The sequence below is a fragment of the Sapajus apella genome, unplaced genomic scaffold (genome assembly GCF_009761245.1).
Source record: "Sapajus apella isolate SASKATOON/1434 unplaced genomic scaffold, GSC_monkey_1.0 scaffold29, whole genome shotgun sequence".
NCBI classification, from domain to species: Eukaryota; Metazoa; Chordata; class Mammalia; order Primates; family Cebidae; genus Sapajus; species Sapajus apella.
This window is the reverse complement of record NW_022436969.1, coordinates 17,813,903-17,834,253: the sequence shown is the minus strand read 5'-3', so window position 1 is coordinate 17,834,253 and position 20,351 is coordinate 17,813,903. Positions and strand designations below refer to the sequence as shown.

Genomic DNA, 20,351 nt, shown 5'->3' with positions numbered 1-20,351 from the left:
GCAGGGGTGAATCCCGTACCCCCGGGGGGGGGGGGGTGGGGGGAGCCGAGCTCGCGCCCTTGCACCCCCGCGTGGTTAACGATAGAAACACCCCCTAAAAAAAAAAAAAAAAAAAAAAAAATTCAATTGTTGTGGCTAAATGTATCTTTGTGGGTTTGCTATTTTATTTAAAAGTCCCCCTTCCCATATAGCCTATTATTCTGTATTAATTTAATTTTATGTTTTACCATGGGATCTGCCAGGTTGTATATCCTGTATCGATTTGGATTTAATTTTTAAATAGGCAATATATTCACAAGATTCCTACATCTAACAATATGTAAAAGTATATAGTAAAAAGCATGACTTCCACTTCATCTCCCTCCTTTGCACTTTTTATTATTTTCTAGTATGTCCTTCCTAAAATTGTTATGCATATAAAGCATACATTAATATATCCCTGCAGCCAATACAGTTCTTACACAGAAGACCATGTACTATGCATGCCATTGTACATATCACTTTTTATGTTTAACAATGTGTCTTGAAATTCTTTCTATATTAGCAATTTGAAATGCTGTTTTTAAAAACAGTTGCACAGAGTTCCATTATACAAATGTAGTATAATTTATTAAACAACCACCTATGGATGAGTATTTTGATGGTTGCTACTCTCTTGTCCACACAAACAATGGTGCAGTGATTAACCCTGTATATGTCCTTCCCAAATGGGCAAGTACTTTTTCTGTAAAATATAGTCCTAGGAGACGGTTTGCTGGATCAAATGGGTATGCGCATTTATTATTTTGACATTAGTAGCTCTTCCCAGTTGTCCTCCATAGTATACCTGTATCTTATTAAAATTATTTATTCTGGGATTTTAATTTAGCCTAGAGTTATAGAACTCACTTAGGGAGGTTAAGTGTTTTCTTCCTATAAGGCATGCTGTGTAAATAAACTATGTTAAAATATTCTTCTAGCATGTAATTGTCACAATAAAGCCAAAGATTGTTACTATGATGAAAGCGTGGCAAAGCAGAAGGAAAGTTTGAATACTGCTGGACAGTTCCGAGGAGGAGGGGTCTGCATAAATTGCTTGCAGAACACCATGGGAATCAACTGTGAAACCTGTATTGATGGATATTATAGACCACACAAAGTAAGAGTATTTCTTTGCCATAGCTGATCTTCATCATCTTCCCCGGGTAGAAAGGAGACTTTGCCAAGTCTTAACCTTTGTATTGGAGACTTTTGTAATATTTCATTTATATCCTTGTTATGCTGGTAGAGTTTTTATATATGTATTTCCTACTCTATGTGTCCTGCTTTCCTTGCTCAAAGTAGGATGTCAGTCATTGTTATTTAACTTGAATTCAGGGGCCCATTAGCTATGTAATCGTGGGTCATAATACCAACTGTAGACATGAAAATTCAGCCATAACTAAACCAGCTGTCTCTTGCCTGTAGGAGATGTTAATTGCCTTGATATGTAGTTCTTACATGGGCCCTGTGGTGGTCTGGTTATAAGGTGGCTCTGAGCGACAGCAGAGTGAGGGGGGGCTGGATAGCAGGGATAATGGAAACGGATGGTGCTTTGCTAATGGTACTAACTACTGTCACCATAAAAAAATGTTTGGGCTTCCTGGCTTGAGATCACTTTGTCTTCCTGAAACCTACTCCCCACCCCCATGCACAAAATCATTGTAATAGTCCCATCTTGAGTAAAAAGCCAACACCTTCTTATTGATACTATTGTGAACATTGCTGTTATTTCTAGTAAGATAATCAGGGCAACCTCTGCCTTTCAGGTGTCTCCTTATGAGGATGAGCCTTGCCGCGCCTGTGACTGTGACCCTGTGGGGTCCCTCAGTTCTGTCTGTATTAAGGATGACCGCCATTCTGACCTACACAATGGTAAGTACTTGATTCATTTCTTGTGCTTGTAGTTGATTTTGTGTGTGTGTGTGGAATATTTGCACATACTGGAACTATTACCATTATGTAGGCAGTTGGTAACATGATTCTTTATTGATTCTTTTGTTCACCAAACATGTATCAAGCACCTACTATGTGTCAGGCAGTTTTTGACGACCTGAGAATATGTACCTAACAAGGTAGTCAAAGTCCCTGCTCATGGAAACACTAAAAAAACAAGTTCATGGGTGATATAATGCCAGGTCGAGAGGTATTGTCGTGGACATAAAGCAAAATTAGGACTCATGAATGGAGGGTGATGGGGTAATGAGGTGACAGTGTTGGGGTGATGCAATGACATTTGAGCAGATAATTGAGCACTGGATGAAAGAAGAAGTGAGGCTCATTTTAAAGCCATTTGTGGAACACAGTAAATAGCATTGCTCTGCTTAGCTTTTAGAAGACATTTGGAGGGCTTTGGCATATATCATTTCACCGAGCAAGCAAGTCCTCTGGTTAACTTGGTAAATGTCAGAGTTCTTTCCATTTCAAAAACTGGCAAATTGACTTGCAAATATCAGAGTCTCCTGCATAGATTGTGTCTGTTCAAAGACTCCTGTAACCCTATCAAATTCTCAGCCACTGGCAGTTAAAATGGATATTGACCAGCAGGGATGGATAGGGCCCCCAGGAATGGGTAGGGTAAATTACTCAACTGACTGGATTCTTATATGCAACTGATGATGTGATGATGATGATAATGACAAAGATGATGGTTGTGATAGTGGTGGTGACATTTACCCTCAGTTGAGTTCATTTAAAAATATATATCATTTAAACTTTTCAACCATAGCAGATAGAAATTACTTAACTCACTTTATAGGCAAGGAAACCGTAGCTCAGAGCAGTTCAGAAACGTGGCCGAGAAGACACAGCCGGAAGGTTTCAGCGCTGACACTAAAAAAAAGATAGTACATGCTGCTCTCTGCCACATGCCTCTGTGTTTTTCTTTTACAAAACAGTTTTATAATTTGCAATGATACAGTTCTCCTGCTTGAAGTCTATAATTCCTTGTTTTGGTGTATTGGTGCAACCATCACCACAATCTAAGAGTTGGACATGTTCATCACCCTGTAAAGAAGCCTCTTACGAACTAGCTGTCACTTTTACTTTCCTCCAGGCTCTTCTCCCAGCCCCTGACAATTATTAACCAGCTTTTTTTTTTTTTTTTTTTGCAGATTTAGCTATTGTGAACATTCATAGAAATGGAACCATATATATTGGTTTTTGGTGACTGGCTTCTTTCATTTAGTATGTTTTCAAGGTCATCCGTATTGTAGCATGTATCAGTATTTCATTCCTTTTAATTACCAAATAATATGTCATAGTATGGACATACTATGTTTTATATATCCATTTATCAGTTGATGAACATTTGAATTGCTTCCGCTTTGGGGCTACTATGAATAATGCTACTCGGGACATTCATGTGCAAGTGTTTTGTGGATATATGTTTTTATTTTATTGGGTGTTTACTTAGGAGTGCAATTGCTGCATCCTGTGGTAACTCTATGCTAAACATTTTGAAGAAGTGTCAAAGGGTTTTCCAAAGTCACTGTACCATTTTTTATTCCCAGCTCCCTCCATGGGTTTCATCTCTGTTTTCTTTCTTTAAACAACGAGTCGGCAAACTATGGCCGATGGGCCAAATCCAGCACGCTGCCTGTTCTTCATGAATAAAGTCTTATTGGAACGGAGATATAGCCATTTGCCTGTGTATTCTCTATGGCCGTGTTTGAATAATAATGGCTGAGCTGAGACTGCAAATGAGGCTCTGAGGCCAAAAAGCCTAAAATAGACACTCTCTGACCCTTTGCAGAAAATGTTTGCCAACCCCTGCTTGAAACTTCTTTTGCCTTCCTGTTGGGTCATTGCCATTGTTGTCTTTCTAGGGAAGTGGCCGGGTCAGTGCCCATGTAAGGAAGGCTATGCAGGAGAAAAATGTGATCACTGCCAGCTTGGCTATAAGGATTACCCGAGCTGTGTTCCCTGTGGGTGCAACCCAGTGGGCAGTGCCAATGATGAGCCCTGCACAGGGCCCTGCCTTTGTAAGGTAAGTGGGGCGGTCAGAGATACTCCTGAGCATCCTTTGAGCTTCTTTGGAAAAGGAGTGTTTTTCATTGGCTCCAATGATTTGTTCTTGAGCAAAGTGGTAAGGCTTAAGCAGAACTCCCCTTGCCCCTTCTGCGAACCATTATGAACCACACCCAGTTGGCTGTATTGTATGTGCTTGGACTTACATGGGCATTTGGCTTGCTTTTTTTGTGCCTCTGGCAATGGTTATATATTCCAGAGGCATTTCTGTGACTTCCTAGAGGACACCAAACACTGCATACGTTTATATTCCCACCTCCCTCTGTGGGCCTCATCTCTGGGTTCTTTCTTTAAAGCAAGAGTTGGTAAACTATATATAGCCCATAGGCCAAATCCAACACACTGCCTGTTTGTGTGACCAAAGTTTTATTGGAACAGATCTGTATCCATTTGCTTATGCATTTTCGTTTTCTTTTCTTTTTTTTTTTTTTTAGATGGACTCTGGCTCTGTCGCCCAGGCTGGAGTGCAGTGGCATGATCTCGGCTCACTGCAATCTCCGCCTCCCAGGGTCAAGTGATTTTTCTGCCTCAGCCTCCCGAGTAGTTGGGACTACAGCCCAGCTAATTTTTTGTATTTTTCATAGAGACGGGGTTTCACCATGTTGAACAGGATGGTCTTGGTCTCTTGACCTTGTGATCCACCCACCTCAGCCTCCCAAAATGCTGGGATTACAGGCGTGAGCCACCACGCCCAGCCTGCTTATCTATCATCTATGACTGCGTTCAACCAACAGAGGCTGAGTTGAGTAGTTGCCAAAGAGATGCTACGGACCACTGGCTTAATTCTATGACATCCTTTTCCAGCTTTGTATTTGGAGGAGAACCAGATTAACATTAAATTTCTAAGAATACCAATTAAAGGCAGATATGTTATTTTGAGTTTCTCTTAAAAAGGAGTTGAATAGTCATAAGAAATGCATTAATGTGGTGCCAGTGAGGGGTTTTATTTGGCCTTATAATAATAACAATTTTCTCATAATGCATAGGACATTCCATTGTACCTATGTGTGTATTCCCACCTGTGCAATCTTAGGCACATATGTATATGACTGGAAATAATCTTGAGCATTTACGAATAAGACAGAAAATTCTATAGCTCTCTTCAGATTTTGAAATGCTTGAAAGATCAGTGAAAATGGAAGATTTAAAACAAAACAAAACAATTTAAATTTAATGACCGAATTCTAAGATGTTCAGCCTTGTTCTTAACTGCAAAATCAAATGATATATATTTCAAAATCTCTGTTCTGGAAATGTTGACTTTATGAGGCCTCAACTTTACTTTGGACGTTTATTTACCTGTCTCTGTGGACCACTGCCTGTTTTGTTAATGTCATTTTATTCTCTCTGGACACATTGGTTTCGAAAGCTAATCTTTTACCCCAACTTACAGGAAAACGTCGAGGGGAAAGCCTGTGATCGCTGCAAGCCAGGATTCTACAACTTGAAGGAGAAAAACCCCCAGGGCTGCTCCGAGTGCTTCTGCTTTGGCGTTTCTGATGTCTGCAGCAGCCTCTCTTGGCCTGTTGGCCAGGTGGGAGGCGCTATCTCTGTGGCGGGATTTAATGAGCAGGTCATATTGCGCAAGCTCACACGAGCCGTGTTAGGAGAAATGAGGATGACTTCCCCAGTGACACCACTCTCATCCCTTTGCAGTGACACCAACCTGGGTCAAAGGCAGCCCTCTGCCCCTCAAGTTTCTTTATAGGTCATGTGCTTACTCCCACACACATTTCTCTGTAGAAAAAACAGGATGATGTGGCACTGGAGAACATGTCATATTTCAGTTTCTTCTGTGGGGAAATGGATTTGGTAGGGAGGTCAGATCTCACCCCACCTGCCCCTGCTACTGTCAGGCCAGGGAGCACAGCAGGCCATGGGGCCAGGGGAATCTTCCAGGCCCTCCAGTGGCAAGGGTGGGAACGGCAGCAGGTGGTACAGGGTTTATGAATGCAGGCAAGTTGTTTTGGGAACGGGGAGTTCTGGGGTGATGGGCTCAAGAGGGGTGTTCAGTGGTGGCTAGGAGAAGTGGAGACGGTGTGATGGCTGCCCACTGGTGACTGCTGTGGCCACCATACTGAGGGGAGTACCGTCACTTCCATGTAGGTGACACATTGGGAGTATAAGATCTAGACGTTATCTTTGTACATTTTTCAGCATTTGGGTAAAAAGCAGGAAGCAATGAAGAAGAGGGAGTCAGAATTAGCAACAGACGTTTCACTTACTGCATTTATGATGCTCTTTGCTGTTTTAAATCTGAAGTTTATACCCGTGACCTTTATAGTTTTGCTCATTTATTTGCTTATACTGGGTCTGGATTTGGGTAGTGAGACTTGTTCTCAGGCTGCCTGGTTCTTTACTACTGGAAGGGTCAAGGGTCATGAGGTTCAACAGCCACGGGTGTTTCGTTAATGCCATCCCTAGAGAAGCTTTCTGGCCCGTCTCTTCATTGTGAAAATATTACTGCTGCACTGGGTGAAATCTAAGGTAAGTTCTATTTCATACATCAACATTCTTGATTTTTTTTTAAGGTGAACAATATGTCTGGGTGGCTGGTCACCGACTTGATCAGTTCCAGGAAGATCCCGTCTCAGCAAGATGTGCTGGGCGGACACCACCAGGTCAGCATCAACAACACCGCAGTCATGCAGAGGCTGGCGCCCAGGTACTACTGGGCAGCGCCCGAGGCCTACCTCGGAAATAAGGTGCGTGTGTCTCTGCAGGTAGTGACATCTCCAACAAAGATCTCAGGGAACACTGAGAAAGAACTTGTGCTGTTTGCACCATAGGTAGCCTTATAGGGCACCTGAGTGTCGGACAGCATTTCACAGCCTGTGCTTGCATCTGATGATATGCAGGTTTTCTAGACTTGTTAGACTTTATGTTGTATCTTCAAATAAGAACTTCTGCTCTTCTGTTCTGGTTTCCGAGCAGTGTGTGTGGTGAAGCCTCATTCCCATCTCTGAGATAAACTTCCTGGGTCCCTGGACCACTTGTTGATGAAGTGTCCATCACATCCCGCTTGGTTTCGTTTGCCATAGGCTCAGCTGAGCACTTCCAGGGCTTAGTGGAGGGCCTGGCCTATAGAAAACAGTTCAGGGAAGGTTCCAGCAATGGAACTGCTGTGGTGCTCACTCAGTTTCAATATCATGGCAGGCTGTGCTCATCTGAAGTTTACATTTAGGAACAGATGGAATAATTTCTGCTTTTGTTATGTTTCAAGAAAATGCATAATGTTGCTTCTGCAATGTGGACGTTGGTTTGTAGGGTTGAACCTTCCTTGCAATGATATGTTCCCATTCCCCCTCCCCAGTTATGCCACAACTCTCCAGATTCTGATTGATCTGAAATTTATTCTCTGGAATCCATCTCAATTATTGTAGCTCCCTGCTTACCTTACTGGGGGTTTGTTTTGCTTTAAAGTAATGGCACACTTGCATGCTAGTGTAGTCTCGTAGCTTGGAACACTTCTATTTAATTTGATAGTTATATTTTAATTTTAAAGCTTGTTTTATGTATTTTTAAGGAGTATTTATTTTTGAAAATGTTTGTTTTTTTCCATCAAATTATAATCCTGCAACTATTTATATGATTTTATCAGCAAAGTTCAATGATTTTTTTCTTTTGATATCACCTCTCCAAATTTATGGTGCAAAATTGGGTTCCAAACACTGTATTGCTGTCACTTACCCATCATAAAGAAAATCTTTATTTTATATTGAAGGACATCTTATCAGAAGAGATACCTTTAGTCCTTTCTCTAACTAGCAAATCAAACATGTTCTCTGTTGTCCTACAAGGAGGATGCTGAAATCAAATGTGGAGATTGTAGACGTGGGTCAAACTCCTCGTCCCCTAAATTACTTAAGTGAAGTAAATCTCTATTGTGTGATTAACAAAAGTTTATGGTGATTTACCTTGTGGTCTCTAACAGAGTGCATTTTTCTTCTGTGCTTTCAAACAATGTCCTGCATTTTGGTGATATTGATTAAACAAAACGTTTATAAATATACTTCCCTTTCACTGCCTTTAATGTGAATTTCCTTGCCTGTCATGGCCATGGGGATAGCTGGCAGCCTAGTTGTTTGCAGATGGATCCCAGTGACCACTCCCTCTTACTTGATTGTTGCTGTGATTGTTTTCCTCTTTCGTGTTCATTCTCACTTAAACATTTCAGCTGACTGCATTTGGTGGATTCCTGAAATACACGGTGTCTTACGATATTCCAGTGGAGACGGTAGACAGTAACCTCATGTCACACACTGACGTCATCATTAAGGTGATTGTTTTTGCTTTGATTTTGCTATAGAGCTTAGGGCTTAGTGGGATGATAGTTTATGACTGAAAGTGACTAGGTGAGGCCATCCCAGCAAGGAGCTGGTGGCCAGGTGGCCATTCAGCGGAGCCTGGCCTTGTGTATGGACAACTGAGACAGTGACTATGAGAATCTGTCTTTGAGCCTGTTTCTGGAGTTGCCTCAGGACAGCACCTGCGGCTCTTCTCTTTATCCCCAGGGTGTGCCCATCTTTTCACATTTAAAAAGGAAAGGGAGCTGGGTTTGGTGGCTTATGCTTATAATGTAAATGCTTTGGGAGGTTGAGACAGGAGGATCGTTTGAGGCCAGGAGTTTGAGACCAGTTTGGGCAACACAGTGAGACCTCCTCTTCCAAAAGATCTTAGCCAGGCACTGTGGCACGTACCTGTAATCCCAGGTACTCGGGAGGCTGAAGCAAGAGGATGGTTGAGTGCAGGAGTTCAAGGTTTTAGTGAGCTATGATCATACCACTGTATTCCAACCTGGGTGACAAAGAGAGAGCTTATCTCTAAAAAAAAAAAAAAAATAAGTAAAAAGGAGACAAATTTTTGTTCTGACCTTGAATCTACCACTCTTTTAAGTCCCCTCTTCCCCATGCCACTTTGCCTCTCAGATGAATGGATTAGGCAGTGCTTGGCAGTAAAGGACAGTAGATATGTTGCATTTTTGTCCTCAGCCTCCGTCTCCATTCCCACATCCTCAGTTTCCATAAAAAGACCTAGCTCAGCTCCACTCAGGAGGGCTCCCCACGTGGTAATGTCCCGGGGTCGGGGGCACGTTTGGGCAGAAACCACTCCAGGTTCTTGTCTCTCATGTCCTTTCACCTGGAGCTATCTGCACTTCCATCTCCAGCCCGAACAATTGCAGACACACACGGTAAATCACTGTCGTTAACAGCAGGTTGATGAAAAGCTGGAGCTGTTATGCACTTTTTCTACTTCTGTACTTTAGTCAAAGATTAGAGGTGTCAGGTGGGTTGCTTTGATAAAAGCTGTGGGCAACTGCATGACTTTATTTCTTTTCCAAGATCCCAGCAAAGTACACAGCCTTTCAGTTTGTTACCAGAACCCCTCTACAAAGAATACAATGAAACATCTTTTCTCTGATACTTCTGGGCCAAGAGCTATACGCACCATTACATGTTCGCCACAAGACTCTAGGCACCAATGAAAAACCATGTTGCTGAATCCAAAATTCGATTTGATTTTTTATTTTATCATTAAATTAAATGACAGAAATCTTTTCTCTTGTTTTTAAATGTTAGGGGAATGGACTCACTTTAGGCACGCAGGCTGAGGGTCTGTCGCTGCAACCCTATGAAGAGTACCTAAATGTGGTTGGGATTGTGCCTGAGAACTTCCGAGATTTTAGCAGCAAAAAGCAGATTGATCGTGACCAACTGATGACTGTCCTTGCCAATGTGACACATCTTTTGATCAGAGCCAACTACAATTCTGCAAAAATGGCTCTTTACAGGTATGTATTGAAAATGGAGGAAAAACTTATGGGGAAGGTACTTCAATTTTATCCTTATTTGTTAATATATATTTTAAGCTCAATATATTTTACATGCATTATATTAAGGACACAGCTAAAGAAACTGGCTATCTTAAAAATCATTAAGTTTATAAATGTAATTTTATTGAAAACATAAGAACAATTGTCCACAACAAGCGAGTCCAGTAGAAGACAGACTTGACATTAGGATCAGAAACTTTCAAAGAGGGTTTCTGGAAAATGCCCAATGAGTTAGCAATTGTCCGGACCATATTGCATGTTGCTCCTGGTTCTCACTATCCTAATGGTAATAGTCTTAGTTAATGGCCTTAGTTCTTTTTTTTTTATTTTAAGAGGGAGTCTCGCTCTGTTGCCCTGGCTGGAGTGCAGTGGCATGATTTCGGCTCACTGCAACCTCCACCTCCCAGATTCAAGCAATTCTCCTGCCTCAGCCTCCCAAGTAGCTGGAATTACAGGTGCTAAGCCACCACGCCTGGTTAATTTTTGTATTTTTAGTAGAGATGGGGTTTCACCATGCTGGTCAGGCTGGTCTCGAACTCCTGACCTCAGGTGATCTGCCTGCCTCAGCGTCCCAAAGTTCTGGGATTACAGGTGTGAGCCACCGTGCCTGGCCATGGTCTTAGTTTTTACACAGTCCATTTAAGTGAATGTATCCATTGTTGGTCATTTTATTACTTTGAGGAGGGCGATTTCTGACAATGCTGTGCCAAGCATAAAATTGTATGCAGCCAGGCCAGATGCGGTGGCACACGCTTGTAATCCCAGCACTTTGGGAGACCGAGGAGGGAGGATCACAAGGTTGGGAGATCAAGATCATCTTGGCCAACATGGTGAAACTCTGTGTCTACTAAAAATACAGAAGTTACCTGGGCATGGTGGCGCGTGTCTGTAATCCCAGTTACTGGGGAGGCTGAGGCAGGAGAATCCCTCGAACCTGGGAGTCGGAGGTTGCAGTGAGCCAAGATCGCGCCACTGCATCCCAGCCTGGACACATAGCGAGACTTTGTCTCAAATCAAACAAACGAACAATTAACCAGGCATGGTCAGGCACACCAGTAGTCCCAGCTACTTAGGAAGCTGAGGCATGAGAATTGTTTGTACCTAGGAGGCGGAGGTTGCAGTGAGCTAAGGTCGTGCCACTGCACTCCAGTGGGGGTGGCACAGCAAGACTGTCTCAAAAAAAGAAAATAAAACAATAGTTGTATGCACCTAACACAAGCATACCATGATTATATTTAAGGATAATCTTTGTATTTGTGATAATTGAATGGGCTAATTTTTCTGAGGTGCTTCCACCCCAAATAAACAACACCAGACCTTTCCCACAGCAGTCTGTGGGCAATAGCACGTCTCTGAAGGCATTTCCAGGGAATAATGATGGCTCCCGGAGATCATATGATTGTGAAAGACCTTTAGTTATTTACAAAAATCACATCGCCCCTTTATTGGATTTAAATCTTTCAGGAGCCCATCTTCATTGAGGGGTGAGATGTGTTTGTGGGCATGTGAGTCACATAGCAATCTGTTTGTAGGTTGGAGTCCGTCTCTTTGGACATAGCCAGCCCTAATGCCATCGACCTGGCAATGGCTGCTGAAGTGGAACACTGTGAATGTCCTCAAGGCTACACGGGGACCTCCTGTGAGGTGACGCTTCTCCTCTCTTCTGTCTTTTTCCTTTCACTCCTTCCTGAGGGGAAAACAGTATACTGAAGGTGATGTCACGGCAAACATTTGAAGTTCGGCTTTAGCAACCCAATGGTTGGCTCAGACTTTTGGGGGCAATAGAAATATTAGAAGTCACATTGTTTAAAAAAATCAGATTCCTCCACCAGGGATGGGCTGGGGCACCAGGCAATATTCTGACTTAGTGCTGCCCTCCTGCCTTAGTCAACAGGAAACTTGAAATACCCGTGCCATTGACCATGTTTCTAAGGAGGATGGAACTTGATCATATTTGAACATTTGCAGATCACCAGAATGTGACCCCGGCAGCTTTAGACAAGCCAGGCCTACTTTCAGACCTTCTGTGGCCCTTGGCTGGTTTACTTTGGTGGGCTCCACCTTCCATGTGAAATAAATGAAAATCCACCTGCAATCCTCAATAAATCTGTTGCTAAAAATATTTTGAAATTACTTGGACAAATGTATTGATACTAATACCATAACAAGAATAGACGATAAGACTCATCGCACAACCATTAAGTGTGTGTGTGTATGTTTCTGCCTTTAAAAAGAAATAAGGAACTGGATTATGGTGATGGTCCACAGCTCAGTAAGTATTTTTTAACTACAAATCATTGAATTGTACACTTAAAATGGGAGAATTTTGTAGCGTGTAAATGATACCTCAGTAAGGATGTTTGAGAAAAAAGAAAGACATTTCTGTACTCATAGGCAACTGAGCAGTTTATGTTTGTCACGTAGTGGAAGGAGGATGACCTGCCCTTCTCTTGCAGTCGTGCCTCTCTGGCTATTACCGAGTGGATGGAATACTCTTTGGAGGAATTTGTCAGCCCTGTGAATGCCACGACCATGCAGCTGAGTGCGATGTTCACGGCGTTTGCATTGTGAGTCCCTCACTGAAGCCCAGGTGCCCTCTCCTCCCACTTCAGAGCCATTTGCTGTGTACAAGTGATTTTTTTTTTTAAAAGTGCTTCCTCCATGGAATAAGCCTGGCCTCATAGACCCCGAAGAAAATTTACAGATCTAAGCTCATATCATGAAATGTTTCCTGTGTTTTACTTTGGCAATCGTGGAAAAGGGACATAAAGTTTCATTATAGTTTCTTTATGAGAACAATATAAAGTAACTTTTATTTTTTGCTGAGGCTATAAAGCCATAGAACGGTAGAAAATGTCCACTTATTGCATAAAAAGGATAGGATCTTTGAGATGGAAGTGCTGTTAATTATTTATTTGAGGCAGGGTCTTACCTCGTCACCCAGACTGGAGTGCAGTGGCACCAACGCCGCTTACTGCAGTCCTGGACCGTCTGGGCTCAAGTGGTCCCCCTGCCTCAACCCTCCAAGTAGCTGAGGCCACAGGCAATGCTAGTATTTTTTTTTAACATGATATTACGTAATATACCATAAGAAGATGAATAAAATATAATCACACATATATCATGCTTTATAGTTAGTTGGGATAAATTCATGAAACAGGTACCTCTTTCACGCAATATGAGTTGAAACAGGGCTTAAGAAATAGGTAGTCTTGAGGATGAACTATGGGGCAGGAATGGGGCAGGAATTGTTTTTTAACTTCAATCAGGAATTCTTCTAGGCTGTATTCTTTGAAGCCAGGCCACACTCTGGGGTCTCATGGGTTCGATCCGCAGAGGTGGAGTGACTGCATATGCTAATCAGCTGTACCCTGGTCACCTGGAGGGGAAATGTTCATGCTTTTTCCAAAAGGGATTGACTGAGTCACAGAGTTAGAAAAACTTAATTACCAGGCCCAGGGAGAAGATCTCAGAATGATGCCCAGGATGGCTTATTATATCTAGATTCATTTTTCTTTATTCTGTAAGTAAAGTTTTAATTTTGCCCTTTGTTCTGTAAGCAAAGCTTCTGTAGGAATTGCACGAAGGGGCGGTTTTCAGGCAGACTCAGCCCCTCCAGGATCGCTTTCCTCAGGTGCACAGCTGCCAACCGCTTAATGAGGTCATTGCTTTTTTCACCTCCTTTCCTTTGCCATTTGGGTTTGCAAGACCTCCTGCCAGCATTTGGGGTGGGGTGGGGTTGGGGGACAGCAGGCTGTGGTCTCTCATGTGTCCATTAATATATGTTTACAAATGTATATGCTCATCGTGAAAATGCTGAATAGCAACTGGCCTGAAAGCTTTAATTATAATAAATAATAATTTTGTAGATTTAAACATGTTTTGGAAATAATTTTAGACTTCCAAAGAGCTATGAAAGGGTTACAAAAGTACAGCGGGTTCTGGGGTAACCTTCCCCCAGTATCCCCTAATGCTGCCATCCTGCATAGCCAGAGTGTAGTTATCAAAATGAAGAAGGGGCACAATGGGATTACCTGAACTCCACTCCACTTTCTGATGTCATCAGTTTTCCACTCATGCTCCTTTCTTTTTCTAGGATCAAACCCAGGATGCCATACCATTCAATGACCTTGTCTCCTTAGCCTCCTCTCCTCTGGGACAACTAGTTCCTCAGCTTCCTTGTCCTTCATGACTATGGCGCTTTTGAAGAGCACTGGTCATTCTGCGGAATGTCCCTCCGCCAGGGCTTGTCTGATGCTTTCCTATGACTAGGTTGAGGTGATGCATTTTTGGCCAGAAGACATGGAGGTGCTGTGCCCTCTCATTGCCACCAGAGGGATATGATATCATTGTGTCTTCTTCCTGCGGCTGTGAATGTGGGTCACTTGAATTAGGTGATGTCTGCCAGGCTTTTCCACTCTAAAATTACTATTTTCCCGATGTTTAACAACTAATGTTTCAGAGGGGCAAAAATTAAAAAAAAATTATATTAGAATTTAAGGAAATACAAACAATGTAGTAGCATCATTTATCTGTTTCATCTAACTTTGCCTTTTTTCTAATCAATTGTTAAAAGAAGCCTTTAATTCTTCCTTTTATGTAGTGGTTCATAGCCCTGGGCCTTGCATATAACCATCTAGTTTCCAGGAGTTGATTGTTTATTTACAGTACATTAGAGGCAAGGTTCCAGTTTCTCTTAGAGCCCCTGTTTTCTCTCTGTGCTCTCTCTGTCCTGTGTTAGAAGGAGAAATCTGTTTCTTTTCCTTGCAGCTTGGCGTGAGTTAGAAAAGAGAGTGGGGAAATTGAGCATGTCTTGGGCTCTCATGTCTTTCTTTTTTCAATCGAGAGATGTTTTTCTTCCTCAAGGAGAGAAACAGTCTTACTCCTTCGCATACCAGATCCACTGACAAGGACAGTCGGGTAAAGGGCTGGTGGCACACACCTGAAAACACACTGAAACAGACCCTCAACAGAACTGCACATTAGTTTCCCTGAAGAGAAGGAGCACAATCTGACTCCTCTGTCAAAGAAAACAGACCATAGACATCTCCCAAATGAGCATTATCAAATAATTAAAAATGAAATTGCAATTATTGTGCAGAATACTTTTAGCTCAACCATTTAACCCTTTACTAAGAACAGTTGCATTTTTTTTTTTTTTTTTTTGAGACAGAGTTTCACTCTTGTCTCCAAGGCTGGAGTGCAGTAGCACGATCTGGGCTCACTGTAACCTCTGCCTCCCAGGTTCAAGTGATTCCCCTGCCTTAGCCTCCCAAATAGCTGGGATTAAAGCATCCACCACTGTGCCTGGCTACTTTTTTTTTTTTTTTTTTATTTTTATTTTTTTAGTTGAGTCGGGGGTTTCACCATGTTGTGCAGGCTGGTCTCGAACTCCTGACCTCAGGTGATCCACCTGCCTCTGCCTCCCAGAGTGCTGGGATTACAGGTGTGAGCCACTGTGCCCAACCACATCTTGAATTAATTTGGATTCATTATCAAAATCAAGGTCCTAAGAAGGATGGGAAGCAAAAAAGGTCTAAGACCCTGTTGTCTGAGGACCAGCAATGGGGGCACTGCCTGGGAGCTTGCTAGAAGTGCAGAAACTCAGGCCCCATCTCAGACCCCCTGAATCAGAATCTACAGGTAACCCAGGGGCATTTATTAATATATTCCCATTCCAGTTTAGATGCTCTGGTCTAGGGTAACCCTGAGTAAAACTGGTGAAGCCCTGGGGTAAAATGGATGTAATAACAAATGCTTACAATTCCAAATTAAATGTAATAGATGGGAAAACTTGAATCAACCTGAGGAATGATGGATATGTGTGTGGTTTAGAAACTGAAAATACTATTTAAATTGCTAGATGTAAAATGACCAATAAAAGTCTGTAGAATGCGTGGCTCTAAGTGTAGGGGACAAGGGAAAGTGAGAGCCGAGGTGCACACCAAGAGGAGCAGCCGCACAGGTGTGCAGAGCAGCCCTGCTCTCCTGGAGCCTGTCGCTGCCCCGGGGGTCAGTGCTGCCTGGTCCTGGCCCCAGTGCCCACCTCCCCTCCCCTGCCCTTTGCTCCTGCATACCTCCTGTCCACCGGGTTCAGCACAACTGCACTTTCTTTTAAAATGTTTTAAATGAGGGGGAACGTTTTTCATATTTTTTCACGTATGTACCATTTCCAATGCTCTTCATTCACTGGTATAAATCCACGCTTTCTTCGGGTAGGTACCACCTTTCTGCAGCCTGGGTTGTTAGCCTTTCTCTAGGGCAGATCTGCTGGTTGACAGATTCTCTTAATGCTCCTTTATCTGAAAAAGGCTTTACTCAGCCTTCTATTTTGAAATTGATTTTTGCAGATTTCTCTTTCAGTTCTTTAAAATTGTTCTGTTAGCCGTGGCTTACATGGCTTCAGTTGAGAAGCTGGTGGTCATCTGCGTATTTCTGTGTGTTATTCTGTCTTTTCTCCCTGCCTGCTGTTAAGATGGTCTCTGTGTCCCTGGGTTTGAACACTGACTGCGTTGGTGTGGATTTCTTTATGCTGGGGTTTATTGAGCTTCTGGAATTTGTGAGTTTGTAGCTAACAAGTTACAAAAAATTTTAACTAAATATCTTTTCACCTTCCAGCTCCAATCTAATTGCACATGACATTGATCCACAGATGATGGAGGCTGGATTCTTTTAAGTTGTTTTTCCCTCGAATTTGAGTTTCTGTTGTTTTCAAATTCACTGGTCTCTTCTCCTGCAGTGTTGACTCTGATGTGATGCCCACCCCTTCAGTACTTCGTCCCACTTGGTCCTACTTTATATCTTGCATTTCTCTTTTCAAAGTGTTTATGTTTCCTTCAAGACTTTGAGCATGTTTATAATAGCGTTTTTGTTTTGAGACAGGGTCTTGCTCTGTTGCTCAGGCTGGAGTGCAGAGGTGTGATCTTGGCTCACTGCAACCTCTGCCTCCCGGGTTCAAGCAATCCTCCCATCTCAGCCTCCCAAGTAGCTGGGATTACAGGTGCCAGCCACCATTTCTGGCTAATTTTTGTGTTTTTAGTAGAGACAGGTTTCTCCATGTTGGCCAGGCTGGTCTCGAACTCCTGACCTCAGGTTACCCACCTGCCTCAGCCTCGCAAAGTGCTGGGATTACAGGTGTGAGCCGCCACGCCTGGCCTATAACAGCGTTTTAAATGCCTGCCAATTCCATGGGCTCTGTGATTTCTGGGTATGTTTCTAATGACTGGTTTTTTTTTTTTTCCTGATTATAGATTTATTTTCTTTTTCTTTTTTTGCTTCTCGTGCCTAGTAGTTTTGATCCTCCATTTAAAAAAAGAAAACCTCTTTATTTGGAAATAATTTGGAATTTACCCACGATTTGTAAGAATAAGAATGGTAGGTAGAACACCTGCCATTAATCTAGACTGCCCTCTTGTTACCCCTTTGCCTTCTTAATATCATTATCTGTCTACCTATCTAATTACAATATGTTTTTCTAAACTGCTTAAGTTGCATAGACAATGGCCATTTCAGTGTGTATATCATGAGAATAGGCTCTTCTCTTATATAACCACAGCACACTTATCAACTAAAGTAAATTCAACGCTGATACTCTGCTTTTTCTAACCTACCACCTGCTTCTCAGTTTTGTCAGTTGACTCAATTATGGCCTGTATAGCATTCTTCCCTCCAGCACAGGCCCCTGGCTAGGATCAGGTATCGAATTTTATCATCATATCTCTTAGGCTCTTTAATAGGAAATGTTTCTACTGCCTTTTTTTTGTATTTTATGCTATTGGCATCTTGAAGAATATAATCATTTTAAAAAAAAATCTAATGTCCTTGGTTTTGGGCTCTTCATTTGTTTCTCATGGATGATTCAGGCTGGAATACTTGGTCAAGGATGAGTCAGTCAGAGCGCTGCCAATGGGGGTCCCAGTGTCTGTCTGGCCCTCACTGGCGATGTTAATTCTGATTACACAGGCAAGGTGTTGGTCAATTTCTCCACTATATATGAACTGTTCTTTCCTTCTGTAAGTGAAAAACAGTTGGAGGTGGAGACTCTAAGACCACGTGCACATCCCACTCTTCATCAGAATTTCCGCTTAGGGGGAGCAGTCGGACTGCCTGGCCGAAGCGGCACTTGCTGTCATGTTTGCAAAGGCTTGACCCTCCACCTCCACCCCTGTCGTGCTCACCAGTCAGAGAGAAAGTCCTCAGGTTTCTCATTTATGCAAATGACACTTGCTGATATTAATCTGAAAACAGGAGGCCTTCCTCATACAGCTTAGAGTTTGGTGACTGGTTTTAGAATTTTGTCTTTTTTTTTCACTTAGACTTCCAAATTGCTTGTAGATAAATATGAAAATCCTTTAAGACAATCTGAGCTGATTCTTCTGGTGCATGTTCCTAGGCGTGCGCGCACAACACCACCGGCGACCACTGTGAGCAGTGCTTGCCCGGCTTCTACGGGGAGCCTTCCCGAGGGACCCCTGGGGACTGCCAGCCCTGCGCCTGCCCTCTCACCATGGCCACCAACAAGTAAGCCTCGGACCTCATCAGCAGTTCCTGCTGGCATGGTCAGGATTCCCACCCAGATGCCTACTAATGTCTTCAGAGAAAGACTTTGTGTGTAATAAGGGTGTAAATTTTGCCCAGTGGCAATGGATTTGGGTTAAAGACAGAGGGGTGGATTATTTTCTTGTAAACAAAAGTTTGGTGTATTAAAGTAGGCAAGAAAAGGTGCGTGCCAGCAAGGACCTATGTATGCTGTTTTCCTTCTTGGTTCTTCTTGGTTATCCACTGGGCTAGGAGGTAGAAGAGATACAGAGAGGAGTAAAACATTGCCCCTCGACTTACGGAGTTTTTGATCTAATGCCCAAAATACATACATATGAGGCTAAAAAGAATAGTCTGAATCCATTCATTGATTCAACAGATATTTATGGAGTGCCTACTGTGTCCTGGGTTTTACAGCAGGTGTTCTGAATTGCAAACTGTTCTCACCTGGCTGTGGGCTCCAGGGGACTCAGTGTGGCCGTGACTGTAGTGAGGCCTGCCCACCAAATGGTGGGGTGGAGGGAGAGCAGTGTCCAGCCTACCTAGGTGAGTGCAGGAAACTCTTATCTTAGACTTGCAGGAGAAGGAAATCCACAGGCAGTGTAGACGGGTGTTCCAGGCAGATGGAACTGGGCATGCCATGGCATGGCAGCAGGAACAGGCACTGCCCATTTGAGGAATTGCAGCAGGCCATGAAACAGAAGGCATGGAAGGGGGTGGAAGGAGAGGCAGGCCTTGTCATCATGCTGAGGCAGGTGTGACCCACAGCTTAAAAGCCTCTTTGTCTCTCGCTGGTTTAACGCTTAGAATTCTTCCTCCACCTACTCTCAAAGAATTCCCCCAGGGATTTATATTTGAAATTCCAGTATATAAAAAGGATGCAATCAGGGTTACTTGCAATGAAACTGGGGTGGTTACTGTCATCCACCCTGCACAGGCTCTTTGGGGCTTAGGAATAGGGTCTGAAGGGGCTTCAGTCAGCAGGTGGTTTCTGGAGAGCTGCAAGAGCCTCCTGACCATGTTGGGTTTGGGCGAGCTCACTTTTGCCCTGGTATGGGCAGGGCTCTGAGGCGGGGAACCCAGCATCCCGGGAGCACCCAAGCAGGCCTCCTGGAGGAAGCGTCAGCGGGGTTGGGCACTGGAGCTAAGCTGCATTAACCCAGGCAGAGGGTGGGAGAAGCAGGCGTGCTGTGGGCTGAGAACAAGAGGAGTAGGGAGGAGGGAGTGAGGAGCGAGGGTCGGTGCCCGGATCATGGGACCAGGAGTCGGTGAGGGGTTGGGGCTCACAAAGTGGCTGGGTGACCAGAGGCTCTGAGTTCTGAGCCAAGCAGGTCTCACTGAAAGTTTTTAATCACAGGAGTGGTAGAAATTCAGTAGTTTCAGTATTTAGAAATTCAGCTTCATTCACTGGAAAAATTTGTTTGTTTCTAATGTTTCGACAGTTTCAGCCCCACCTGCCACCTCAATGATGGCGACGAAGTAGTTTGCGACCAGTGTGCTCCGGGCTACTCAGGAGCTTGGTGTGAGAGGTACTGTGCATCCACTGGCTTCAAAACACTGCGCTCACATTTTTAAAACTGAATACGAATTCTATGTGTTTATTTTTAAATGCATTGTTAAGTGTGGTTTTTGAGGTTTGAGGCATACTTGTTATTTCATAGAATCATTGAGAACAATCAGTATTTCATTTTTTAAAATTAATGTTAAGCGTTGCTGGGAATTTTTAAAGAACGGTACTCTTTTCCCTGGCTGATTGGACTTTCTCATCAAGAACGATAGGCTGTGGCATGGTGCCCATGCCTGTAATCCCAGCACTTTGGGAGGCCAGGTAGGTAGGCGGATCACTTGAGGTGAGGAGTTTGAGACCAGCCTGACTAACATGGTGAAACCCGGTTTCTACAAAAATACCTATATATATATATATATATATATA

The 20,351-nt window shown here is 43.1% G+C and overlaps 1 protein-coding gene across 1 annotated transcript in view; it reads left to right on the top strand.

Moving 5' to 3' along the window:
- LAMA1 (laminin subunit alpha 1) overlaps positions 1–20,351 on the top strand; it is a 173,416-nt gene that overhangs the window by 69,026 nt on the left and 84,039 nt on the right. Inside the window, exons 8-18 of the mRNA XM_032293344.1 lie at positions 960–1,138; positions 1,788–1,893; positions 3,846–4,006; positions 5,441–5,581; positions 6,579–6,752; positions 8,225–8,326; positions 9,627–9,838; positions 11,413–11,524; positions 12,337–12,447; positions 18,273–18,400; positions 19,861–19,947. Of these exons, the coding sequence (XP_032149235.1) occupies positions 960–1,138; positions 1,788–1,893; positions 3,846–4,006; positions 5,441–5,581; positions 6,579–6,752; positions 8,225–8,326; positions 9,627–9,838; positions 11,413–11,524; positions 12,337–12,447; positions 18,273–18,400; positions 19,861–19,947 (1,513 nt within the window). The remainder of the gene's footprint in view (positions 1–959; positions 1,139–1,787; positions 1,894–3,845; positions 4,007–5,440; positions 5,582–6,578; positions 6,753–8,224; positions 8,327–9,626; positions 9,839–11,412; positions 11,525–12,336; positions 12,448–18,272; positions 18,401–19,860; positions 19,948–20,351) is intronic.